The 23575-nt window shown below is 40.7% G+C and overlaps 1 protein-coding gene across 1 annotated transcript in view; it reads right to left on the reverse strand.

Annotated features, from left to right (window-relative positions):
* ptgfrnb (prostaglandin F2 receptor inhibitor b) overlaps positions 1-13028 on the reverse strand; it is a 115161-nt gene extending 102133 nt beyond the window's left edge. The window contains exon 1 of the mRNA XM_084346674.1: positions 12669-13028. Coding sequence (XP_084202800.1) covers positions 12669-12714 — 46 coding nt within the window. The 5' untranslated portion in view covers positions 12715-13028. The remainder of the gene's footprint in view (positions 1-12668) is intronic.
* Between the last annotated feature and the right edge of the window lie 10547 nt (positions 13029-23575).

Below are 23575 nucleotides of genomic sequence, written 5' to 3' on the forward strand. Positions count from 1 at the left end.
GGCGTCAAAGCACGCGCGTGTGACACGTTCAGTTGATAGGTGCGCACGCATTATGACACGATTCTACCGCCACACACACACACACACACACACACACACACACACACACACACACACACACACACACACACACACACACACACACACACACACACACACACACACACACACACACACACCTGAATATCCACTCCATGTGCATGATCACACGTACATCTCATGCCCACATAATCTTATTTGGCAAGAACATTAACCACTGGTTATATATCAGCACTCTAGAAGATTTCAAAGATTCCCCAGAGTCAGAAACCAAGAGTGAGATTTATGCATAAAAGTGCCTCTCTACTTTAGTCACCATTGTTTATCATATCATTAATGCAGTTAGGTTACATTTGAAGGTTGGTTGTATCAGATCAAGCCATCTGGTTTACATTCCTCCTCAGTCAAACTAAATGTGTGAGTGTAAAACTCTGCTGACATTTCAGCTGACTGAAGCATGTAGCAACACGGCAGAGTGTGACTGAGCTCAGTAGAGTCCATTTCTTCCTGGTTGATGAAATCTGGCTCCAGACCTCCACATTCCAACTCCGACCTTGCTCAGCTCTCTCGCTTTGTATGTACCAATAGTGCTAAGGAACGACAGTTGAACTTTATCTGTTTCTTGGCAGGTAACCTGTTCTTTATCTTTTTATTTTGCCAGCTATAGATGACTTGATTAAGACAATTTTCGTATAAACAGGTGCTTTTATGGAGACATGTGTCTTCTTTGGTTAAAGTCTATTCCTTCTTGTGTTTTATTTTTGTAGCTCTCGCCATCGGTTCTCTCGCTGGGCAATATAGCATTACAACAATATTGCAAAACATATGTATCTTGATATTTTGAAATCTCTTCAAAAACACTTGATTAATGTTAGGACTGGGCATAAAAATCAAATACTGCAACATTGTGGACCAAATACCTTAATATCGATATGGTGACAAATAATGTATCAAAACAAGTAGATATACACATAATAGCATTATATTGCCCCGCCCCGGCTCCTACAGATGCACTGATCAAACTTCTTCTGTCCTCAAATCGATTCTCATACTTCAGCTCAACAGGGTATCTGCCTATAATGAGTACCATATTGATATTGGTGCCGTCTTTTATTTCAATGTAAATTTAAAATCATCACTCTAATTGGGATTATTTTTTTGGAGGGTAAAATGAGGTCATGGATTGCTTTGGCACAAAAAAACTGTGTCAACAGCCCATAGTGATTGATTGATTGAATGAATGTAACTGATAGGAGGAAGCACTGAATCTTGTAAAGGTGTTAACCAAGAAACTGGACTGGTCATGCCATAGCATACCTGATCAGAAAAGGTCAGGATCTGCACTGATACCAATTATGTGTACCAGATCAGTGCATCCCTACACTGTAATCACCAAAGTAATTGGTGAGCACACTGGGAACACAGCAACATTACTTGAAATAGGTCCAACAGGTCGAGAAACAGGAGCAGTCAGACAATTAGACAGGTTAGAAACAAACCTCAAACTTAACTTAACTTGTTTGGAAGAGAAATGAAAGGTGTAAATTTATGAACCAACATGTCCATAGTAAACGTCCATCACAGTTTACTTCCTGGCTCAACTGTGACTGAGGATGAACCCAAATGTTCATCCTATGGATTTGTGGACTGAGCCCTCTCCATGTGTTCACTGAAAGTTCGCTTGAGGACTGAATGAATAGGTTTGGACTACCCCCAGCACTCTCAGACTCCCAAAAAACAAGCCCGCAAAGTCCAAGTCTGCGAGAGGAATACTTTGGTGTGTTCAAATTTATGATAATCAATATTGTTGATGAAGGTTCTCAGTCATCCAGGTCATGTTAAACCTAGGTGCTGTATCGTAGGCAACTGGACATGTTTCAGTTTCTTGAAGACGTTTCAGTGTGAGCTAGGGTTGGGCGGTAATACGGTAGTAAGGTAGGCCTATACCACGGGGTCTTAAAAATAGCAACGGTATCAGTTTCAATACCGTCATTAAAAAAATTGCTAACGAGAAGGGAGAGGCGGTAAATACTGACAAGGCAATTTGTAAATTGTGCAATAAGGAGATCTCCGAAACAACAACACAGCACGCCCTTTTCACACAGAGTCGCCGCATTATCACCGCAGCACGGTTCGCCAATTCTCCACCTTGGTTGTTCACACAGAGCCGAGCAGCTCCGGCATAAAAGACAAACCAGAGTATAATTCACACAGAAAGGCAGCGCCGCGGCTCCAACATAGGCGTGACGGTACACGTCTTGATGGTGACGTGTGTTTTTTTTCAAGGTGCTTCCCCGGTGTTTACCTGTTAATCTTTACATGTAGCCTACACACTGACAGTTAATAATCATATGGATGCTGTTATAATGTGTTGTGATTGAGATCCTGACCTACCAAACATCCTGGAAAGTGACAAAGTTACGTTTTTCTCTAAATTACATAATCGCCATCAGTAAACTTGACGCTGTCTGACTCTATCACTCGTGGGGAGAGAGTGAAACTGAAAAATCACCGCGACAAACAGTTGGTGAGTTAAAGTTCTTTGCCGGGGACAGACGCTGTTTTTCAGGCAGAAATGTGACGAAGAGTCGGTAGTACCTACAGGCTGACTGACACATTTTTTTCCTATAAGTTACCAAAGACACGATCAGTTACTACGTTACTGTTGTTTGGTCCTGTAACGTTGCTTTGTGGGACATTTCTCTATATTTTGTTGAGTGAAGGACCTGTTTAGTTTAGTTTCTCCACGCCGCCGGCTTATCTGTTCACACTGGTTCGGGTCGCCAATACTGCGCTCTGATACCTCTGGAGGCGCATCAGAGGCGAGTGGCCCAAAGTACCTGTGTGTCTGTGCCACAAGCTCACCATCAGAGCGGGTTTTCAGCACCGCAGGTAAAGTTGTCAGTCCACAACGCGCCCTGTTAAAGCCGGAAAAGGTGCTGCTCTTTGTTGTTATTAAAAGTTGTTCGGGCTGTGATTTAATTTAATTGATTTGTGTGCGCGAAAACTGTTCTGGATGTTTATGTTAATTTAATTCTGTTTGACTGTTGTATTTGCACTTTTTTATAAGCTGCTATTTGTAAAAGTTGTTAATATTGTGCATGTTATGTTGTTATTGTTTCAGTATTAGTGTTTGGTATTCAGTTTCTGAACGGTGTAGGCACAAGCCAACAGTTTGGTGAGGCGTCTGAGCCTTACGTCATAATTTTTAATTAGTCACGGTAATACCATATACCCTGGTAAAATAGGGAGGAGGTTTGACGGTATCAAAATTTGGATACCGCCCAACTCTAGTGTGAGCTCTGAGTTTCAGAGTCGTAAGGGCCACTTGTGGGTCGTTGGTCAAACCAGCCTTCATGTAGGTTGCTAAGGCTAGGTGAGCCCCGGTGTGAATGGTTGTTAAGCTGTCTAGGGAGAGAATTCAGTACAGCATTGTAAGACATTACTTATCACCCACTTACAATGTACGTCTTCAAGAAACTGAAACAAGTCCAGTTGCCTACGATACAGCACCTAGACATAATCAATATTGTTAATGGTCAGAGCTACAAAATTAAAACCAAGTTGTAATAAAGTGTACCTTGTCTTTTAATTGGAAAATAAAAACATGTTTTTACAACAGAAATGTAGGTTGTGTAGGAAGCATTCTTTTGGTTTCGTAATGGCACAGGTCTTCAAAAATGTCAGATGAGCCCTAACTCAAATCATAATTCAGCTTTGCCTGATAACTGAACTTTCCCTTTTAAAGTTCAACACACAGTACTTAAGTATTTTCTTATATATTTTAAACATATTATCCAATGTGTAACGCAGATGATTTATACTGTCAGATTACATTCACTGTGATACTATTTATTAAAAATTCTATCATATTTATATTAAAGTTAACAGCCATAAAGATTAATTTTTTGAATATTTTTTCATACTTAATATTTTATCATTTTGAAAAGTGCTTCAATCCTCTGAATCCATCTTTAGAAATAGACACATTTGGTCATTTTGGACTGAGTATTGACCCTTGGTATATTTGGAGAAGTGGACTGTGTCCATACCAATCATATCAGAAACAATCAAATTCTGAAAGAACAACAAGTAAAATGTTTGGTCAGATTCATGGTCTCATTAACTTATTATTGGGTCAAATATTACCTGACTTCCATAGCAATTCTGTCATTTTTTTCAACCGTATTTCATTGAGATGAAGAGATAAAGTTTGATGACGTCACAAAGTATCGTGGCATCGTGGGAGTTGTCAATGTAAAACAACTACAACTGCCGATGACAATCTATCAACAATACAACAACAATATAGTGGTCGCCCACCTCCTTTCTCACTCTCTGACATACAATCTCGGGACTCATGAAACAGACTTGTGATCAATTTTGGCCCTAACTTCAGTAGAAAACTACATCCAAGTAGTTATTCATAAAACCTTACTCTGACCTGGCTTCAGTCTCCTCTACCATCAACATGATCTCATCTTCCAAAAAGTTTTATCTTCTCTTTTGGTCCATCTCTACTCCTGACTAAACCCTCATCTGTGCTACATTATATAAGGGTAAATCATAAGACAGGTGCTGTCAGTGTCAGGGGATTAGAGATTTATAGATCACAGTGTGTAAGTTACAGATGGGATTTTTAGAACCTGCTTAGGTTTTTCATGCTCTGCACACAGCTAGACGTGATCTTAAGACTTAATTCAAGTGTAAATCTAAGAAGATTTTCAGAATTGAGGACCCTGGTGTTTACCCTCTTTCCCCGAGGGTCATAGATAGGCAACCAAATAAAACTGTGCAATTATTCTAAATCCGATTACTGATCACTCTGGGTTATGCATTTTTGTAAATATTTGGGAAGTACACAACTCATCAAAATATTTAACAAAGGTCTTGTTGTTTTTAGACATATTAATGCTGAAATGTTGCATACTATACAGTTAAGACGTCACTAAAATCTGCTACATTTGAGAAGTCTGCAAAAACAGAAGGAAATTTGGATCAGCGTTGGTTTAAATAAAGTGCCTCATAAACAAGTCCTGTGCTTGTATGGTCCATCAATGCTTGAGTTTTTGGCAGTTGGCCGGGTGTTATGTGTGTGAGAGCCTGCTGACTGTGAGCTTTTTCTGCTTCAGTAAGTAACAAGACACAATGAAATAAGTCCCACATAAAACCTGCTGTATGTTTCAGCTCCTGGTTACTATTTCTGTCAGGAGTGGTCTGAGGCATTCTTCATATATAAACCACAGACTGATGGATCCCTCACTTTGTCTCCGAAGTGTGATATAGACAATGTTACTATAACAGTGAAAAAAATGAATCATGTAGCGAGTGCTATAAGATGACAAACACGTATAAAGCTTGTTGCAGCCATACTTCAAGCTATAATGACAAAGTGATTAATTTTACTCAAAAAATCCTGTCTGAATATTGTCTGAGGATCAGCAACTGAAATACATCTGTGTTTTTTTGTGCATTACTGCAATATTCAATATTCAAATATTGCAATATTCAAAATTCCAATTCCTGTTAGTGCATTGTTCATTATACATGGTTAATGCAATTATCATCTGACTTGCGCCACACAAAACGTCCACTTTCCCTCCGCACCATAGATCATGGCAAATTGTCAGACCGACTTGAAAGTCAGTTTGGCATCTCTGGCCTTACTCTCGATTGGCTAAAGTCTTACTTGTCCAAAAGAACACAATGTGTTTCTTACAATAATACTACATCAATTAGGGGTGGGGGAAAAAAAATCGATTCACATAAGAATCGCGATTCTAATCATCCATGATTCTGAATTGATTCATAAACTTCAAAAATCAATTTTAAAAAAAAAACAAACAAAAAAATTTATTTATTTATTTATTTCCTATTTTGAAAAATCACACAAAACACCAATTTGTGTTATTTGTGTACAGTTTATTTTAGTAACTTCTGGAAGAAAAAGGCAGCTGGCCTAAGCTTTTATTTAGGCAATTTTATTTATGCAAGTTATTTCTTGTACAGTAAGTACGTTTTTATTTGTTTAGCATGAATAAATGTTGCCTTTTTTTAATGTTTGCCTTTGTGTGATTACATCATTGGAATCAGTTTGTTTAAAAATCACATTATCTTATACAAACTGTATTGTTTTGATGCCATAATTTGCCTTAACACACAATGCACTGTATCAATTTTTGAATCGAGAATCGTTTGAATCGAGAATCAATTCTGAATTGAATCGTGACCCTAAGAATCGGAATCGAATCGAATCGTGAGACACCCAAAGATTCACACCCCTAACATCAATATTTACTGATGTGAAGTATGGACTTCCCGGGGCTCTGTTCTGGGCCCTTTGCTCTTCTCTTTATATATTTCACCTCTTGGCCAAATTATTCAGAGTTATGGAATACATTTCCACTGCTATGCGGATGACACTAAGCTGCATGTGCCCATAAAAGCTGATGATAAATCTCAAATCACGAAATTAGAGACATGCTTGTATGCAGTGAAGAAATGGATGTCAGAAAACTTCCTGCTCCTGAATTCAGATAAAACTGAGATGCTGGTCGCTGCCCCCACTCTGATCAGGTGACCATAACTCTTGACAACTGTGTTATTTCTCATTCAACTCAAGTCAAGAATCAAGGTGTTACTTTTGATTCTACCCTCTCTTTCAATCAGCACATCAAAGAAATTACCACGATTGCTTTTTACCACCAACATAGCTAAAATTAGGTCCTTTTTGTCTACGGCTGACGCAGAGATCCTGATTCACGCCTTTGTTTCTTCAGAATGCTGCAGCTAGAGTCTTAACACGTACAAGAGAATTTGATCATATTATTACTATCCTGTGTGTCCTGCCCTCTTCCAGGTCACCACGATGGAGAGGAGTTTGTGTGGCTCGTGCACCACTTGGCGATGCCTCGTCCTGCTCAGTCGTCTCCAGGATCCACATACTTTACATATATTATAATTTGTATCAGATATTCTGTCAATGCAACTTGTAAACTGTGATTTGCTGTTCTTTTCTGTACACGTGACATCTATTGCATGTCTGTCCATCCTGGGAGAGGGATCCCTCCTCTGTGGCTCTTCCTGAGGTTTCTTCCATCTTCTTTCTTATCTTCAACGTGGCAAATTTTTCCTCACTCAAATCGCGGGACAGAGGATGTTGTTAACTGTACAGTTTGTAAAGCCACATGATTTGATTGATTTGAGAGTTAAATAAAAAAAAAAAAAATTAAAAAAAAAAAGAGGACTTAATATACATGTGGGATGAGTGGAAGAGAGAGGACGAGGTACCATGCCATTGAGTGCACCTGCTGTGAAGGTCCAATAGATTCGGACAACATTCCTGCTACACTGATGTTGTGTGTCATGGGTGGGTGAGACCTGAGTGTCGACTGGATGTGGAGTAGGATTGGCCAGCTCTTCCCCACTCCACCAGTCCTGAGTAAGGTTAACTGAGTTTGGACTAAAATTTGACCACAAGTCAAGTCTGCCTATCTCTCTTTAAATATTTAATCCAGAGGGTTTGGAACAATGGCAGCTGCTCTCATCACAAATCCAAAAGTAACTTTTTTTTCCAGTTTAGGAACTTTTTCAATCAAATGAAAAGGTATAGCTGGCCAATTTGGACAAGGCAATATACAAAATTTGTGGCAAGGCTGAAGACAAAGTCACATAGCCACCACCTCAACTGCTCTGGTACACCAGAGTGGAAATACCAGCAATCTTTTGATAGAAAACTCTTCTGTTTTCACCACAGCTGTGGCATTTGATGTTTGCCAGCATGGGTCAGGAGGCAGGAGGACATAGAGTGCATGTAATTAGTACAAGAAGGTACAGAGATGAAATATTATCCCGCTGTACCTCTTACAAAGTCATGTGCAAAAAACTAAACAACAAAAATTATGGCACTAGTACCATACATCATGCTGCAGAGCCTCCCTGAAACACCTCAGGAGATATTCCTCCATCCTTCCTTCATTTGAAGCTACAACAAGGATATGGTTAGCTTAGCTTAGCATTTACACTGGAAACAGAAAAGATAACAAAATCAGCCAAGTAGCAAAAATCATATCATGATTATTTTGACAGATAATCACAATTGAGATATGATTCATGATTAGTAGGAATGATCATTTTGCATCACAATTTTCATTTTCACTGTAACAACTATTAAGATTCTGATGATGTGACATTTGTTGGGGTTTTGTACATATTGTGATTTCAATAATATTTCCATTAATTGTGTAGCCCTGCTGATGAACATGTTGTGTCTTGTTTGTTTAAATCTGTAAAAAAAAATGTAAAGTGTAAAAATGAGAAGTGAAGACCCTTGTTTATACAATCAGCTTTGATCATTTCTGTCATTTAAAGACAAACTCTCACTGGATTATTAACCTTGTATCATATTTCTCAATCCTGTTCCTGGGCCCCTGTCCTGCAAGTTGTAGATGTTTCCCTGCTCCAACACACCTGATTCAGATCATCAGCTCGTCATCAAGCTCTGCTGAAGCCTGATAACGACCCCTTCATCTGAATCAGGTGTGTCAGAGCAGGGAAACTCCAGCAACATGCAGGACAGGGGGCCCAGGAACAGGATTGAGAGACACTGATGTTGAGCAGATGATGCATATTATGGACTGTACTTTGATTGCCACATACATTTCTGGTTCTACTTCAAATTTCAGATGGTCAATACTAAAACAACAACTGTTCCCTCAACTCCCAGACAGTAGCTTAGCCCTGACAGAACCCAGTTTGTTTTTGAGGGAAGTTCACTTTGAACAGCATTGTGCTGTCTTGGCCTGACCCAAGGGTCATGAAATATGTCTTGAGCATAAATGGAAAAAATCTGGGATGTAAGACCTGTGCATGATAGAAGCAGACTGTATTAATAAATGCCAAAAAATTGAAAGCTTAATGGTAAGTGTGCTTTTAGTTTCTCATCATCTGCTCCAAGGTCAAAGCTGTACAGGTTAATGTTGGCTGTCCGCCGACAGTATGTGCATATCTACATAATAAATGGTGACGACAGTGGCATTTTAATGTGTGCACTCTGATTGAAAGTCTCAGTGGTCAGTTCATATTAGTTCTAAAACAAGAGAACAGACCCAGCAAAGGCTCAGTAATCTCCACATTTAACCATTCCATTACTGTTGGATGGCACAAAACCTGTTAGTCTTAATGGTGGCAGTGGGAAGAGGGTCCCAGGAATGACCAAAATAAGAATGAGCACACACAGTAAATATAGCATGTCTATGCCTTTAGAGGCACTCTAATTTGCTCACTGAAAATCTATAAAGTCATTTACAGTGTTGCTTTAATTCACTTCTGTGTCTACTACACTGAAACACATCAATCCAAGGGTTCAACTGAGGACACTTCCAACATTACAACTGATTATCAGTTCTAACCAGTATCTGTTTTTTCTTGCTGATAAATCAACTTAAAAATTAAATATTTTGGCTCTGATGCAGCATCCTTTATGTCTTAATGTACTGCCAACATCACTCTCTGATTGGTTACACGTCACAAGTTATAATGTTTATACTCAATCTGCAAAGTAACTTAAGTTATCAAATAAATGTAGTGGAAGTACAAAGTAGTAGAAAACGAAATACTCAAGTAAAGTACGTCAAAGTTGTACTTAAGTGCAGTACTTGAGAAAACTGTACTTAGATTCCACTAAATTTACTCTTATTTACTCTAAATTTTGTCACCAAGATTTTTATTCTTATTGCAAATATACACGGATCAGCCACAACATTCAAACCACTGACAGGTGATGTGAGTTACATTGATCATCTCGTTACAATGCAATGTTCTGCTAGGAAATCTTGAGTCCTGGGCTGCGTTCCAAAAACAGGTTGAGTCGCCCTCGCTCACTTGCCCTAAGCACTTGCCCTCGGGGGAATCCCCGCCGCCATCATAAGGGCTGTTCCATTTCTCTGAACAGCTGAAGTGAACTCCGGTGAGATTGACCCTTGAGGGCTGAGTGATCGAGTCAACAACGATGGTCACTCCAGAGCTGTATATCACCCACAATGCATTGCAGTGGTGCACGAAAAATATGTCCATGCGGTGGCGATAATGAACCTCAAACACCATTGTCTGCTGTCTATTTACCACCAAAGAAGAAGAAAATGAATTAAAGGAGCCAACACGGGCAGGTACTAATTGTGCAATTAGACTGTCTGTTGCAGAGTTATGAGTTTGTCACAAACAAAAGAAAAAGAAAGCAAAATACTTGTATCTAAATAGCATTTTATCTTTCTGATGTCACATTGTTTGCTGTGCATTCTGTGTGATTAAGGGATTGTTTCCATATTGTTACAGGGTCTGATGAGGAGACGGAGCTCCTCATAAAGCGCAGAATACGTCTTCGTCTCAATGAAATGAGTCTCCGCATATTTTGTGTAATTTGGAATAGGCAGTATAGCGCTACTCCAACAACGTGTGGTTGATCCATGACAGTCTGGGCTGTTAGTGAACGAGGGCAGGTGTGTTCCATTTACCTCTTTCACTCCTCCTCCGCCCACTTTCCCTCCGCCCTCCAAGTGGCCTCCGTGTGACGTCATAGCGAGGGCTGAGGGCAAGTGAGCGAGGGCGACTCAAACTGTTTTTGGAACGCAGCCCTGGTATCTATGTGGATGCCTTTTGACATGCACCACCCATCCAAACACCGTTGTGGACCAAGCACACCCCCTCATTGCATGGCTGTTTTGGCTGCACAAGGGAAAGCTGCACAATATTATGCAGGTGGTTTTAATGCTGAGGCTGATCGGTGTACATCGCTTCCAAATATGGGTTAGAAACCCTATCAGTCGATCCCTAATATGAATGGCAGCACCTGAGGTTTTCCCAGCAGAACACTGCACTGTAACAAGATAATCAATGTTATTCATTCACCTGTCAGTGGTTTCAATGTTGTAGCTGATTGGTGTATATTAATTTGCGCCATATTGCCAAGTCAGAAACAGCTGTTTGTAACCAACATGGACAACAACAACAACACATTACCAACAGACATGTCTGTGGTACAATACAAGAACGATATGAGGGCAGACAGCCGTCATGTGTCAAGGTAACTCAGACTGAAATGCAAATGCTCTACAGGCTGTCACAGAGAAGGAAGCAGAAAGTGTGGCGGTGACATTAAAGCAGACTTTGCCCTCCTGGGAGTCTGAATGTGCAGCAGATTTCATGGCAGTGTGGCCACGATATGACTGGCTACTGCACACTGTCAGGAGTGTAACCCTCACCCTGGTACCTGTCTGTTAGTTCAAGCAGTTTGTGTGTTGTGGCCACTTTTCCATTAGCAGCGTCACCACACACACACACACACACACACACACACACACACACACACACACACACACACACACACACACACACACACACACACACACACACACACCACAGGAGAGCTGGCGACATTTGATCATCTTACACTGCACTAATTTAAGCCATGTCTCTCTCTCCCACACACACAAGAGATAGTCCCTGTGACATTCACTGTTATGCCCACAAACATATGGCTGCTTCAGGATCGGTAAGCTCTGTTTGAGGCTTGTTTGGCCCCAAGGTGGGCCAATGAACAAGCCCTGGTTTGTCACTGTGGTGAAACCAGCCTAATGACTAAGCACCAGCCTGACCCTGGTTTAAACCAGTCTGATAATTAGTCAGCCTGGTTTGACTCTGGTACACATACAAGGCCAAAAATAATGAGACTAATCATGACTGCCAGTCTGGTTTGACTTCTAAATGGGCTAATGGGGTCACCTCATGCTGGCCCTAATTGAAGTACAGTCTTCTGACTCAGATGGGAGGAAACACATCAAACTTTGGACTATTGTCTATCCCACTCCTCACTCGGTCATGTATTATTCATTAGTCATTTATTGAATAAAAAGTCATCTTTATCAGTCTTTAAATATTAATTCTTTACCGTCATAGTCTTCAGTGAATAATTATTCATCCATCGAAATTAATTCATCAAACTAGCTAAACCCAACTGTACAGCAGTTTCCACACCGTGAGGCAGTTGTGAAAAGTGAAAGGGGGAAATCTATCCAGAAGCTAGCTGAAGGGTTCAGTCGCCCCTTACAGCCAGAGACTATGGTGCCAGACTCCGTTTAACAACATGGCATTTAGGCATTTTTGTTTATCGTCACATGCAGAAATCTTTAAGAACATAGCATAATGATTTATTTTAATGTCTCTGATCCATCCTTCAATTCGGCATGATCCAGTTAACCAAACGACGCTTCCTTCACACTTACATTTTTAGTTTTCTAATCTGTTTGCTTGTTGCACAGCCGAACCCCTTCCTTCAAAATACACAGCGACTGGCAGCAGCTAGCAATATGAACCTTTGTAAAGGTTTAGAATCAATTGTAATTGCGTGCTAGAAGATGGATTTGATGTATGCCGGACTAGGTAGTGGATGTTAAAGATACGGAAAACGCTTTAACTGATCTTTTGCAAGACAAGTACGTTTGCCGACAAACAGGTAAACATTTAATTGACATATTTCTAAACGGGGTTTATCATTGGGTTCTCCTTGCTGGAGAATGCCAACATGCATCGGAGTTAATTAGCTATCAACAGTGAAGCAAAGAAACGTTTCTTACCGAGCATTAAAAGACCAAAGACGACAGCGAGGAGACACTTCCCCATGTTCACTCGTCTCTCCTGTTTCCCCTTAATTTCCCCGGCCGGTCGCTCTCTTTGTCCTGTGAGGGAACAGCAGTCCTCTCCCGCCGCTGTCGGTCAATCCAATAAACTCTCAGATGTGAGGAGTCCGCCGCACACACCGGGCGGAGCCGCACAGCAAAACCGATGAACACCGCGGGTCCTAATCCACAGAAACGGAGTTAACATCCGTGTCCGCACACTGACACTGGACCGGGTCGGTGTGTGTGTGTGTGTGGGAATGAAGGCGAGATTGAGAGAGAGAGAGAGAGAGAGAGAGAGAGAGGCTGATTGAGAAGTGAGGCAGAGAGACAGTGGCCGGAAGTTAGGTGACGGGCTGGAGGAGGAGTGGAGGGAAGCAGGGAGGTCCCAGGTGGAGACAGACAGACAAACAGACGGACGGACGGACGGACTCAGAGCAGTCTCTCAGTGTCTGTCTCAGGGTCTGTCAGCGTCTGTCTCAGGGGTTTATGGTCGCCTGCAGGTATCAGACGTTATTACATGTCACACACCGGAGCCCTCTCATGTGATGGATTGTTTAACTATCTACATCTGGCTTTGACTTGTAGATCTATTACTAACCAATTTAAACATTAGTCCATAATTCACATGTCAGCACTAAACCTGCTTGCTATGTACACTGTATGTGTTCTGCTTGTTTACAATGTTTGCAGTTCCTTTTGCTTGTGTTATTTTTGCTCTCCTTGCCTTGTTGTATTGTAGGAAACCTTTCTAACAGCAGGGGAATACGGATGAATCATAACCTTTTGGCTAATTCTGGCGTTTTGTCCCCTTATGGTATCACCATGTGATTTTTTTATTTGCACTTTCCACACTTAAATAACCTGAACTAAACTATTTGAACCCTGTTGGCCTCTCTCTGTCCTGGTTACAAATAATGTTATGATCAATACTGCCTTTGACTGTGTGCCCTCCTTCTGAATTGTAGCTACTAGGCCACATTTTTGGAAAATACACTGAACATGTGTATTACACTTGCATTATACTCATCACATATAAGCAGGGGTCCTCCCCCAGGAAATTTTGAGCATCAAACACTTTATATCCGTCATTCTGGGGGTTATTTTTCTGCATGTATTTGTACCTTTTCTCTATTGATTAAAAGTGGAAATATTTTCATGCCCCAAGTGAAAATCTCCTCTACTTTCTTGGGGGATCTGTCCCCTCTACTCTCCCTGAAATCTACACCGGTGCATGTTGGCATGGTAAATATGTATTTGGCAGGTGCCAGCAGCCAGTTAACTTAGCCTAGCATAATGAGTTGAAACAACTGGAAATTCCTAATTAGAGCATGACCGAAAATTCAGTTAGCTGATATTGGCACAGATATGCAAATTTATTAGCTATATATGTTGCATATCTCACAGATAAATCAGTATCAACGTATATGTTGCTTGATATGGAATGTAATGAAAGCTCTTTTTTTGAGATGGGATGGGTCAAGCTGTATTCCTAAAGTCTTTACTGGTCACTCCGCTCATGAAGCAGCCTGTCACATAACCTCCTGTAAAACAGCTAATTGTCACTTTGACACTTTGGTTATCGGTTATTGTACGATGATCCTAGACAGGATAGCCTCTGTTTTGTTGAAGCAAATGAGGAACTTACCCATAAATGAGCAACATTGTTGTTCGTGTTTTCCATGTGGTCCAAAAATCACGTTTTCTTCCTCTTAAAACAAGGTTAATTTAATTGTCATTCTACAGCACAGGGTTGTAAAACAATATGTAAGTTGTGGCCTCTTTATGCTACACAAGAAAAAATATTTTTGGATGGAGTGTTGAGGATGAATTGAGCAGTCTCACAGTCTGAGGAATGAAGCTGCTCCTCTGCCTGGTGGTGTGGCAGCAGATACTTCTGTATCTGTTGTCAGATGGCAGCTGGGTGGGTTTTGTCTTTTAGTATCTTTGGGCTCTGTGCAGACATCTCACTATACTGATGTCACCGATGCTCTGTAGATGGTACCAGTGATGTTCTGGTGGTTTGAATCACCTGCTGTAGAGCTCTGCAGGGAATGGGATGCAAATGGACCTGCCTTACCTTGCCTGATGCACATTGACCAAAACTTTGATCCTCTTCAATAAAAGACACAGAAACATCTTGGTTAAACAGGTGCAGTAGGTTCCTGTAAAAGCTGCAAACCTTTAACCCTTTAATCTTGACATTTTGTAACTCCTGATGACACTAACCAAAGTGATGTAACTGGTGGGAAATATGTCCATGCATATTATAAAAATAATATGCATGGACAGTTGAAGACAACATTGTGATAATGGGAAACAATAGGATGTATTATAGGAATAAATGCTAAGAAATTACACCCATGTGATGGAGGACAAAATGGAGGGGTGAAGGACTTTACAGCAGGTACCAGGAGCCACAACAACATTACAGATTTTGTTTTTGTTATCATATAAGCATGTACTGTACAAGTGACCTAGTGACACTGATAAAGTGTCCTAGTGAACTATTTTCTGGCATTTAAAGTAGAATTTTACCTCAACTTTTTAACAGGTTTCAACAATTTTCCTTCTCTGTGCAGACTGCCCTCATAACAAGGCTGACACATGCCTGCTGGCCCATGCTGTATATTTACACAGCCCCAGTAAGCAGGCCAAAGTTCAGCACTCAGTCAGAGGAGGTGAGAAGTTTGGGTCTGTAACCTTGGGGTTAAAGGTCACAGCTTCATGGGTCATCTGCTGTGATACATGTGAGTATCCTATTTTTAAAATGTGTGTGTGCCAGGGCGGAGTCAAGCCAAAGTGTGTCACCTCCGCATGTACTGTATGTGGTCCCAACACAGTCACATCTGTTCCTCACACAACATCATGAGTCCAACACACAGACACAGTCTTATCTCACTGCCCTACTCTGCTATCAGTCATTAGCCAGCTCAGGGCTTCTTGGCTGCTTCTACTTTAAATGGACTAACAGCCTTTTGTTCAGACCAGTCACTGCCAGCCAGCTCACAAGCATTTTAGACGATAAACCAGACCTGAACTCTCTCTTCCACCTCAGACATATTTACTGTAAGAAAGCAAAGCTGGGCAAACAATAATGTCATGTCCAGAGTCATAATATAGTCAAAGAAACTAAACAAGTGAAGTAGTGGGGGACTAAAACAAGAGAAAACAAGCTCAACTGCAAGTCGAGGGTGTAAATTATGTTTTTTCAGTTCAGTTTGTGATCTCTTCTCTTCTGCAGACTGTGATTACAGCAGACAAGCTGTATGGAGACATTTGATGTTTCTTTGGTTGTTTTTCTGTTTTAAATCAAGTCTCCAGCTACTTCAGTTGTTTAGCAGAATGCTGCAACTCTGTTTTACTGTGAAGCTCCAGAAATGTCTTGTGGACTACGAGACTTCGCCTGACTTTCCATCAGCATGGAGGGAGGAGATGATGCTGCATTCTTACTGGTTTGGATGAACTGTTCCTTTAAGTTTGGTGAGTATGTTTGGAACATTTTCAAAGAAAACACACAAATAAAAATGATTTTAATACGTTCAATTATCACAAAATCAGGATTGTAGAAGAAACAAATCTGAAGCAAACACAACACGTGTGTGAAGTGAAAATCACAGAAAAACAATATTTCTATTGATCTTATACTTCTTGCTTGAAAAGAAAAACTGAATCGCCCATTAATTTGTGTTCTCTTTAGGCACTTGTGCTAACTGGAGGAAAGCTTTAGTGAGTGGAAAGAAAAGATGGAATCAGATTTGAGTTCTAAGCTTAATTTGGGTTACAAGTGAAAGCAGCAGATTAGTGAAGAAACCGTTTCAATCAATAATGATTTAACAGCTGATCTGGGTACACATGATTACAGGCAGACACTGTAATGCTTGTGTTAAGTCTGTGTTAACTGAGACAAACCCACCTGTAACCTGATCTGACAGATGATTAAGACTGAACTGGATCCAAACTATGATTGAATCTACCTCAGATTTCCCCTCAAAATGTCAACATGCTGACCTAATGTAGAAAACATGAACATGTAGCGCCATCTGCTGGCCTCAGAGGAAACATTTCAACAGTGTGGATAAAGGTAGTGCAAACTTCATATGTGCACTGACATGTTAAAGCGGCAGAGGAGAATTTGCTTGTATTATTGGATGTGTATTGACTGTGTGACGCGTGACATCATTATCATCACTGATATCACCTGTAGCTTTGAAACAATTGTTCCGCACATCTAAAATATTGATCTCATCCTGTTTCTCCAGTGAGTCTTAAAAGGTGAACAGGCAGCACAGTTGCACTCCCAGGTCGTCACAAAGCGACGCTTGGTCAGGATCCTTTGGTGTCATTTTTTGACGCACCAGCTCCCGCTGAGCGTCTGTTTCAGTTACTCATACTGTGGAAGTTAATGAAGAACTGCAGGGTTTTTCTGAGGATTATATTGCAGTCATTTTTTCCCCTGCAAACCATGTTAGTTTTCAAACATTTCAGATTTAAAAAGAATAAAAGATAAAAAGAATTTAATAAAAAAAATTAATAAAAATGTTGTACGCCTTAATCATTTGTGCAGCGGATCTCCCAAAGTCATTGCGTTGTCTTTGCTTATGCTAATGCTACATCGCCATCACTTCTATCACTCGCTAACATCATCGTCGCATCTGCTAACAGCTACATCTTTATTACTTTCTCATGTTGTTAATTTACACACTTCTGTCATTTGCAGGCTATCTAGGTTCTCTAATTAAGCATTATGTCATTGATGACAATGGCATGCTTTGTTTCTGGTTAGTACTATAATTCATTTGCTTCATGTTCAATGTTTTCGCAAGTGCAGTCATGACACCCAGTCAATGCTCAAGGTCAACAGGGCCCCCCACCACAGCTTATGTATCCTAAATGCATCACATTTCCACTGCAGTCAGTGAAGCTCCAGGTCCCTAAGGCCTTCACAGCTTACATAAAGCATTTGCATATAACTGGTGGTTGGTGGTGTATGTTTTGCTTCACCTATTATTTAGCTACTCTCCCTAATTACTAACTCTCAGGTCACTGTTGACCTCTTGTGGCCAAACCATTCACCTGACCTTCTTGGCAAAGCTTAATCTTTCCGATGTATGTAATTCCTGTCTCCTAGTCATTGCTGGCTGTGCTTTTCAGGGCACCACTGACCATTTGGCCAAAATAATTCAGGTCAGAAATTCAGGTCTATGTCCTCAAAAATGAAAGAATGACATGTTAAAGTGGGGAGTAATGGAGGCTTTATTGCCTAAGTTGAATCATTTCTATGTTACTTTTTCTTAAGGTGCTAAGCTTGAACACGTTGTACACGCTGATACCCATGGTCTACACAAACCTCATGCAGCATTCATGGTATGTTCAGTTCTGTTACTGGACCTTCATGTTTTTTTTGTCATGGCTGACCTTAAGTTTTGTTTGGTCTTGTGATCTTTTATTTCAGTTTGTTCCTGGCTGACCTTTTTATAATGTTGTAAATTCTGGTACCCATCATCAACACAACCTCATGCATCACTCATGGTATGTTCAATTTGTTTGTCCATCTCAAATTCTATCCAGCGTTGTCGGCTAAAGCCTGTACATCAAAAGCAGGGCATTGCTTCCTCTAACAATCGCTGGCTAAGCTGTTCAGAACTTTGCCAACTATATGCATTTGCATTGTTGGCTAATGGGTAAGAAAAAAAGAAATTGCTATCCAGTCAGTGCTTTTCATGCATCCTTCACTGTTATATTAATCTCTGAAACTCACATTTTCATGTTATGCTTTGTTTTATTTCTGAGCAGATTATGCCATCTTTGATTATGCCATCTTCTGATTGTGGCTCCTGCCTGATGAGTAAGCATTCTTTTGGGGGAAACATTTGGGGGGCTTCTGTCGATTATTTTAGGGGGAGCATACAACATCATGTAATACATTACATATTATCTGCTGTAATAAACATTTTCTTTACTTCATCCACTTGTCTCTTCTGATTGAACTATTACTACTACAACTACCATCAGTGGATATTAGGGGGGGTAGGGTAGTTCGGTCCACCCTTTCTGGGGAATCATGAGATGTCCTCCTGAATACATCATTGTAAACATAATAAGAATTGTAAATGATATAATAAACATTGATAGATAGATGCATAACAAGGCCCAAGGTGTTTGTCAAGTCAAGTGATAAATACTATCTGTATTTGTATGATTGTTGTGTCCCACAAAAAAAACAAAAAGAACATAAGTCCTAAAAGTTTGGCAAAGTCAGATATCGAAAATATTGTGTCACGGTTCCACTATTGCAGTCATGAGTCAGTGTCTTGTTCTTGTGTTTCCTGTTTTATTTTGACATTATGCCCTCATGTGTCACTTCTTGCTTTTCAGTTCCTCCTGTGTGTTTTTCCCTCCCAGTGTTTTTCCGTTCGTTCCCTCACCTGTTCCTCTTCTCTCCTCACTCCACCTGTTCCTGATCCCCTCGTTAGTGTGTCTGTGTATATAGTCTTTGTTCTCCCTCATGCGTTTGTCAGTTTGTTCTGTGATGTTTCGTTCCTCATCCATGTTGTTTGATGTTACTGTCTTGGTTTGCATCCTCTGTGTTGTCCATGCTACTCCGTCTTGGTCCGTCTTCCCCCGTGTTGCCTCCCAGCATTCTTCTCCAGTGTCTCCTCCTGTGTCTCCCCATTGGTATGTTTGGATTTTCACTCCTTGATTTTTCATTTGATTAGTACTTTGCTTTTGGTTGAACTTTGTTTGAGCTTTTGTTGCAACTTTGTTTTTTGTCTATTGTGACTCGTTCTTGGTTTATTCTGGATTTCTTGGTTTTTGTATTTTCAGCTTTATTTTATTAAAGCTTGCTTTTGGTTCCCCCATTTCCTGCCTTCTGTGTGTTGTCTGCATTTGAGTCCTCAGCTTGTTTCACAGAGTGTATCAGAACGCACTGACCATAATTATGGATCCAACAGACATTTGCACACTTGTGCGCATTCAAGACACATGGTTTGCTTCTCTGGGAGGCAGGATAAAACTGGTGGATGTGCTTCAGGCCTTCTTAGATTTTCAGAAGGAACTGTTTGATAGGGCTTCATTGAGGGAGGTTCAGGGTACTGTGGCAATTGTATCAGGGGGCAAAGAGACTGAAGGGGCTTATTGATGAGTTGCAAGGCAGTGCTTCCCATTTAGCTGCTAGCCACCCACCTGTTAACCTCTCGTCAGCTCCAGTGCTAGCTAGCCGTCAGCCAGCTAACCTCCTGTCAGCTCCAGGACCTGCCAGTTTTTCAATGTCGGCGGCCCGGTCGACACCTGCCAGCGGTTCCACGTCGGCGGCCCGGTCGACACCTGCCAGTGGTTCCAACATCTCCCAGCTCAGCCATCAGATCAACCTGCTTGCCTCCCAGCCACCTGCACCCTCCACTGTGAGTAACCCACCTATGAGCTCTGCCCAACCTCATTCCCCCCCCTGCCAGGGAGCCTTTTGTTCCACCCCAGGACAATATTCGGTGACGCAGGCTCTTGTGGCAGTTTTTTGTTAGTGTTCGCACGTATTTAATTTACAACCTTCCAGTTATGCCTCTGATAAATCACGACCCCACCCTTCTTGGACATTTCAAGTATCTAATGCCCCAGCTGTTTTTCTTTGACATTTTCTCCTTTATTTGGTTTCACAACCATTCAAAATTCTTCTTTAGGTATGACCTTACATAGTGACTTTAAAACAAGAGGGCGTTTCGGAGAAATGTACTTGTTACGTCCTCTTCCAACTCTGGGTGGTGTAGTTCTCCTTGCTTGTATTTTCTTTTGGCTGCTCTAGTTCTCTGCCTCTCCCTAATGTGTTTCAGGTGTGAATCCTAATCATGGGGTGGAGCCTCTACCTATAAGAGCAGGTCTTCCTGCAGTGTTCGGGCTCTCTCTCATCCCAGGGGTGCCTCCATGCCAACTGTTGCGCCTGACATTTTCCTGCTTTTGTTATGTTTTCACATCCTTGATTTCCTTTTAAATTCTCTGTTTAATATCATTTTGTAAATAAATACCCCTAGACATGTGCTCCTTTTGACTTTGGTCATTGTTGTGTTGCAGTTAGGATACCTGGTTGTAACAGTACTTTTTCCAAATTTCCTCAAATTTATGTTCCTGGAGCCTCATTGAAAAGGTAATTCTTTCAATTACAAAGATTTCATAGATAATATTGTACTAAATCTCTATAGATGGAGCATTTTGCTGGAGCCATTTCTTTGTAATTGCTTTTCTAGCAGTAATACTGAAGATACCAAATAAGTGTTACTTTTGGACAGGCCCAAAACAAGTGATAGTGGTCGGCTTCCTGGGAGCCACATTTCCTCCAGCAGCTCGAGTTGCCTGAGTGATGATTTCTAGGCTGGTGTAATAAAAAAATCTACAAACACTCTTCCAGCCGAACACCCTCCATGCAACTGAGCTCGATATCCTCCACTGAAATTCACAATATTCCTTCCAAACTTCTCTGAGATACAACTGTTAGTTTCCCTCTCCCATTTTTGTTTTATATGGTGGAGCTTGTTAACTTAATCTCTTGAAGAGCCCTGTATAGTCTTGAAATTGCTTTAAGGCCTGAATCTGTTTTAGCTCTTTAGCGATGTTTATACCTAGATATTTAATGATCATATCCCAATTTGATCTTGGAGCTGATGATCGAGCTAGGTATATAGTTGAAACTTAATATTTGGGACTTTGAAATATTCAGTTTGTATCCTGATACAGAGCTAAAGGCATCTAAAAATGACACCAATTTCAAGATCAAACACTCTGGGTGGAACCGTAGACTAAAACGTTGTCCGCAAATAAGGAAATTTTGTGTTCTTGGCCTAGCATTGTAATGCCTGTAATATCATCTTGAGTAATCCCCTGACTTAATGCTTCTATAAAAATTGCAAACAGTTAAGGACTTGGTGGACAGCCCTGTCTGGTCCCTCTTTCCAGGCCAAATGAGATTGGTACCGCTCCACTTATTTTTCTCTTGCCTTTGGGTTATTGTGTAAGGCTTTAATAGTTTTAATAAAGGTCTGAAATTTACGGAAGCCCTAAAGGGCCATGCATTCATACATTTTATTTCCTCCGTTTTCCCATGATAACGAGTTAATTTCATTTGTTTTCTCGAGTTATTACGAAATAACAACTGCCGTTTTCCCGAGATAACGGGATAATTTTCTCGATCTTGAGAAAACAAAAGTATAGTGTAGTATATTAAATCATTGCAGGAAACATCATTCAGTGTAACAATGTCAGAGGAGCAGGAGCATATTGATCACAGCGTCGCATATCTTTTCAATCAAGAATCAGAAAAGGCCTGACACAGGCTGAAATGGCATTATGCCTTGCTATTACAGATAATATACACATGTGCATAATCTAAGAAGACGGTTAGCAAGGCCTCAGCTTTATCGGCGGCACAATCTAAGTGAGCCTGAGGTCATCATTAACTACATAGCTGACCAGCTATGTAGTTAATGACGAGATCTTGGATTAATTATCCCATTATCTCGGGAAAACAAAGTTTCGTTATCCCGAGATCCTCGAAAATTATCCCGTTATCTCGGGAAAACGACAGTTATTTTGAGAAAATAACACTTGATCTCGAGAAAACAAATGAAATTAACTCGTTATCACGGGAAAACGGACAAAATAAAATGTATGAATGCATGTGCAATTCAAATTTTCCTAATACACTATATAAGAACTCCCAGCTGACTCGATCAAATGCCTTTTCTGCATCGAGGCTCAATAGTAATGCCTGAAGTTTATTTTTTTTATATTTTCTATTACATGTAACATTCGGCAAATGTTATCTTGTGTCTGTCTTTGCTGGATGAAGCCTGTCTGGTCTAGGCTTATTATCTGGGGGAGGATTTTTTTGAGTCTTTTTGCCAAAATGTGTGAAGATTTTGTAATCCTGATTGAGAACACTTACTGGATGATAACTTCCACACTCAGTTTTGTCTTTCCCCTCTTTTGGTATCAGAGAAATCACTGCATCTCTCCAAGAAGGAGTTATGCTAACCTTAATAACGTGGTTATGTGTCCATCAATGGGATCAGCAAATCTTTCATTTCTTTGTACCACTCCGAAGGTAAACCATCAGGTCCTGCTGCCTTATTGGGTTTTAAATTTGATATTGCCTTTTTAATTTCTTCAGCTGTAATTTCTTCAATTAAACCTTTATTTTGTTCGTCCCCCACTTTAGGTAGAGTTATCAGGTCTAAGAAAGCTTCAGTCTTTGTTTTAGCTGTTTTAGGTTGTGTGTGTATATAAGCTTTTATAAAGTTTCAAAAGATTGCTGTATATCTTTTCTTTTATATTGAATGGAATTTGTTTTAGGGTCCTTATTTTATGAATTGTTTTCAGCTTGTTTCTTTGTCATGGTAAATCTACGTGCTGTATTGTGGGCAACTGCACTTCAGTTTCTTTAAGATGTTTCCCCTCTCATCCAAGAGGCTTCTTCAGTTCTAACTAACTAAAGGGGAGTTGCAGACTTTTAAACTCTGTGAGAAAGAGTGGTTTTGGCTCTCCAGAAGTGGCAACACTGATTGGCCCTTCGCTGCATCACAGCTCGTCATCCCACTTCCTGGTCCTCTTTTCTCCTCTGGGTGGAATATGCCCATAATTCTCTCACCAGCTCTGCTACAGGTATGACCCTCCATCCAGGCTTATGTCACCTGCTGCAAGGAGGTCTTCCCGTGATGCCCTTACCTGCTCCACCCGGCAGAGTCGGCATTTGGCAGATCGTCACTGTCTGCCGGCCCCCCCAATATCAACCTGGACAAAGGATTTGGCTTTCCCCTCGGGTTCTCCCGCTTCAGGTGGAGTCCCGCAAGCTGGCTTCGCGTTTTGTTGGACCTTTT

This window comes from Pagrus pagrus (genome assembly GCF_965226575.1).
Source record: "Pagrus pagrus genome assembly, chromosome: 24".
Taxonomy (NCBI): Eukaryota; Metazoa; Chordata; class Actinopteri; order Spariformes; family Sparidae; genus Pagrus; species Pagrus pagrus.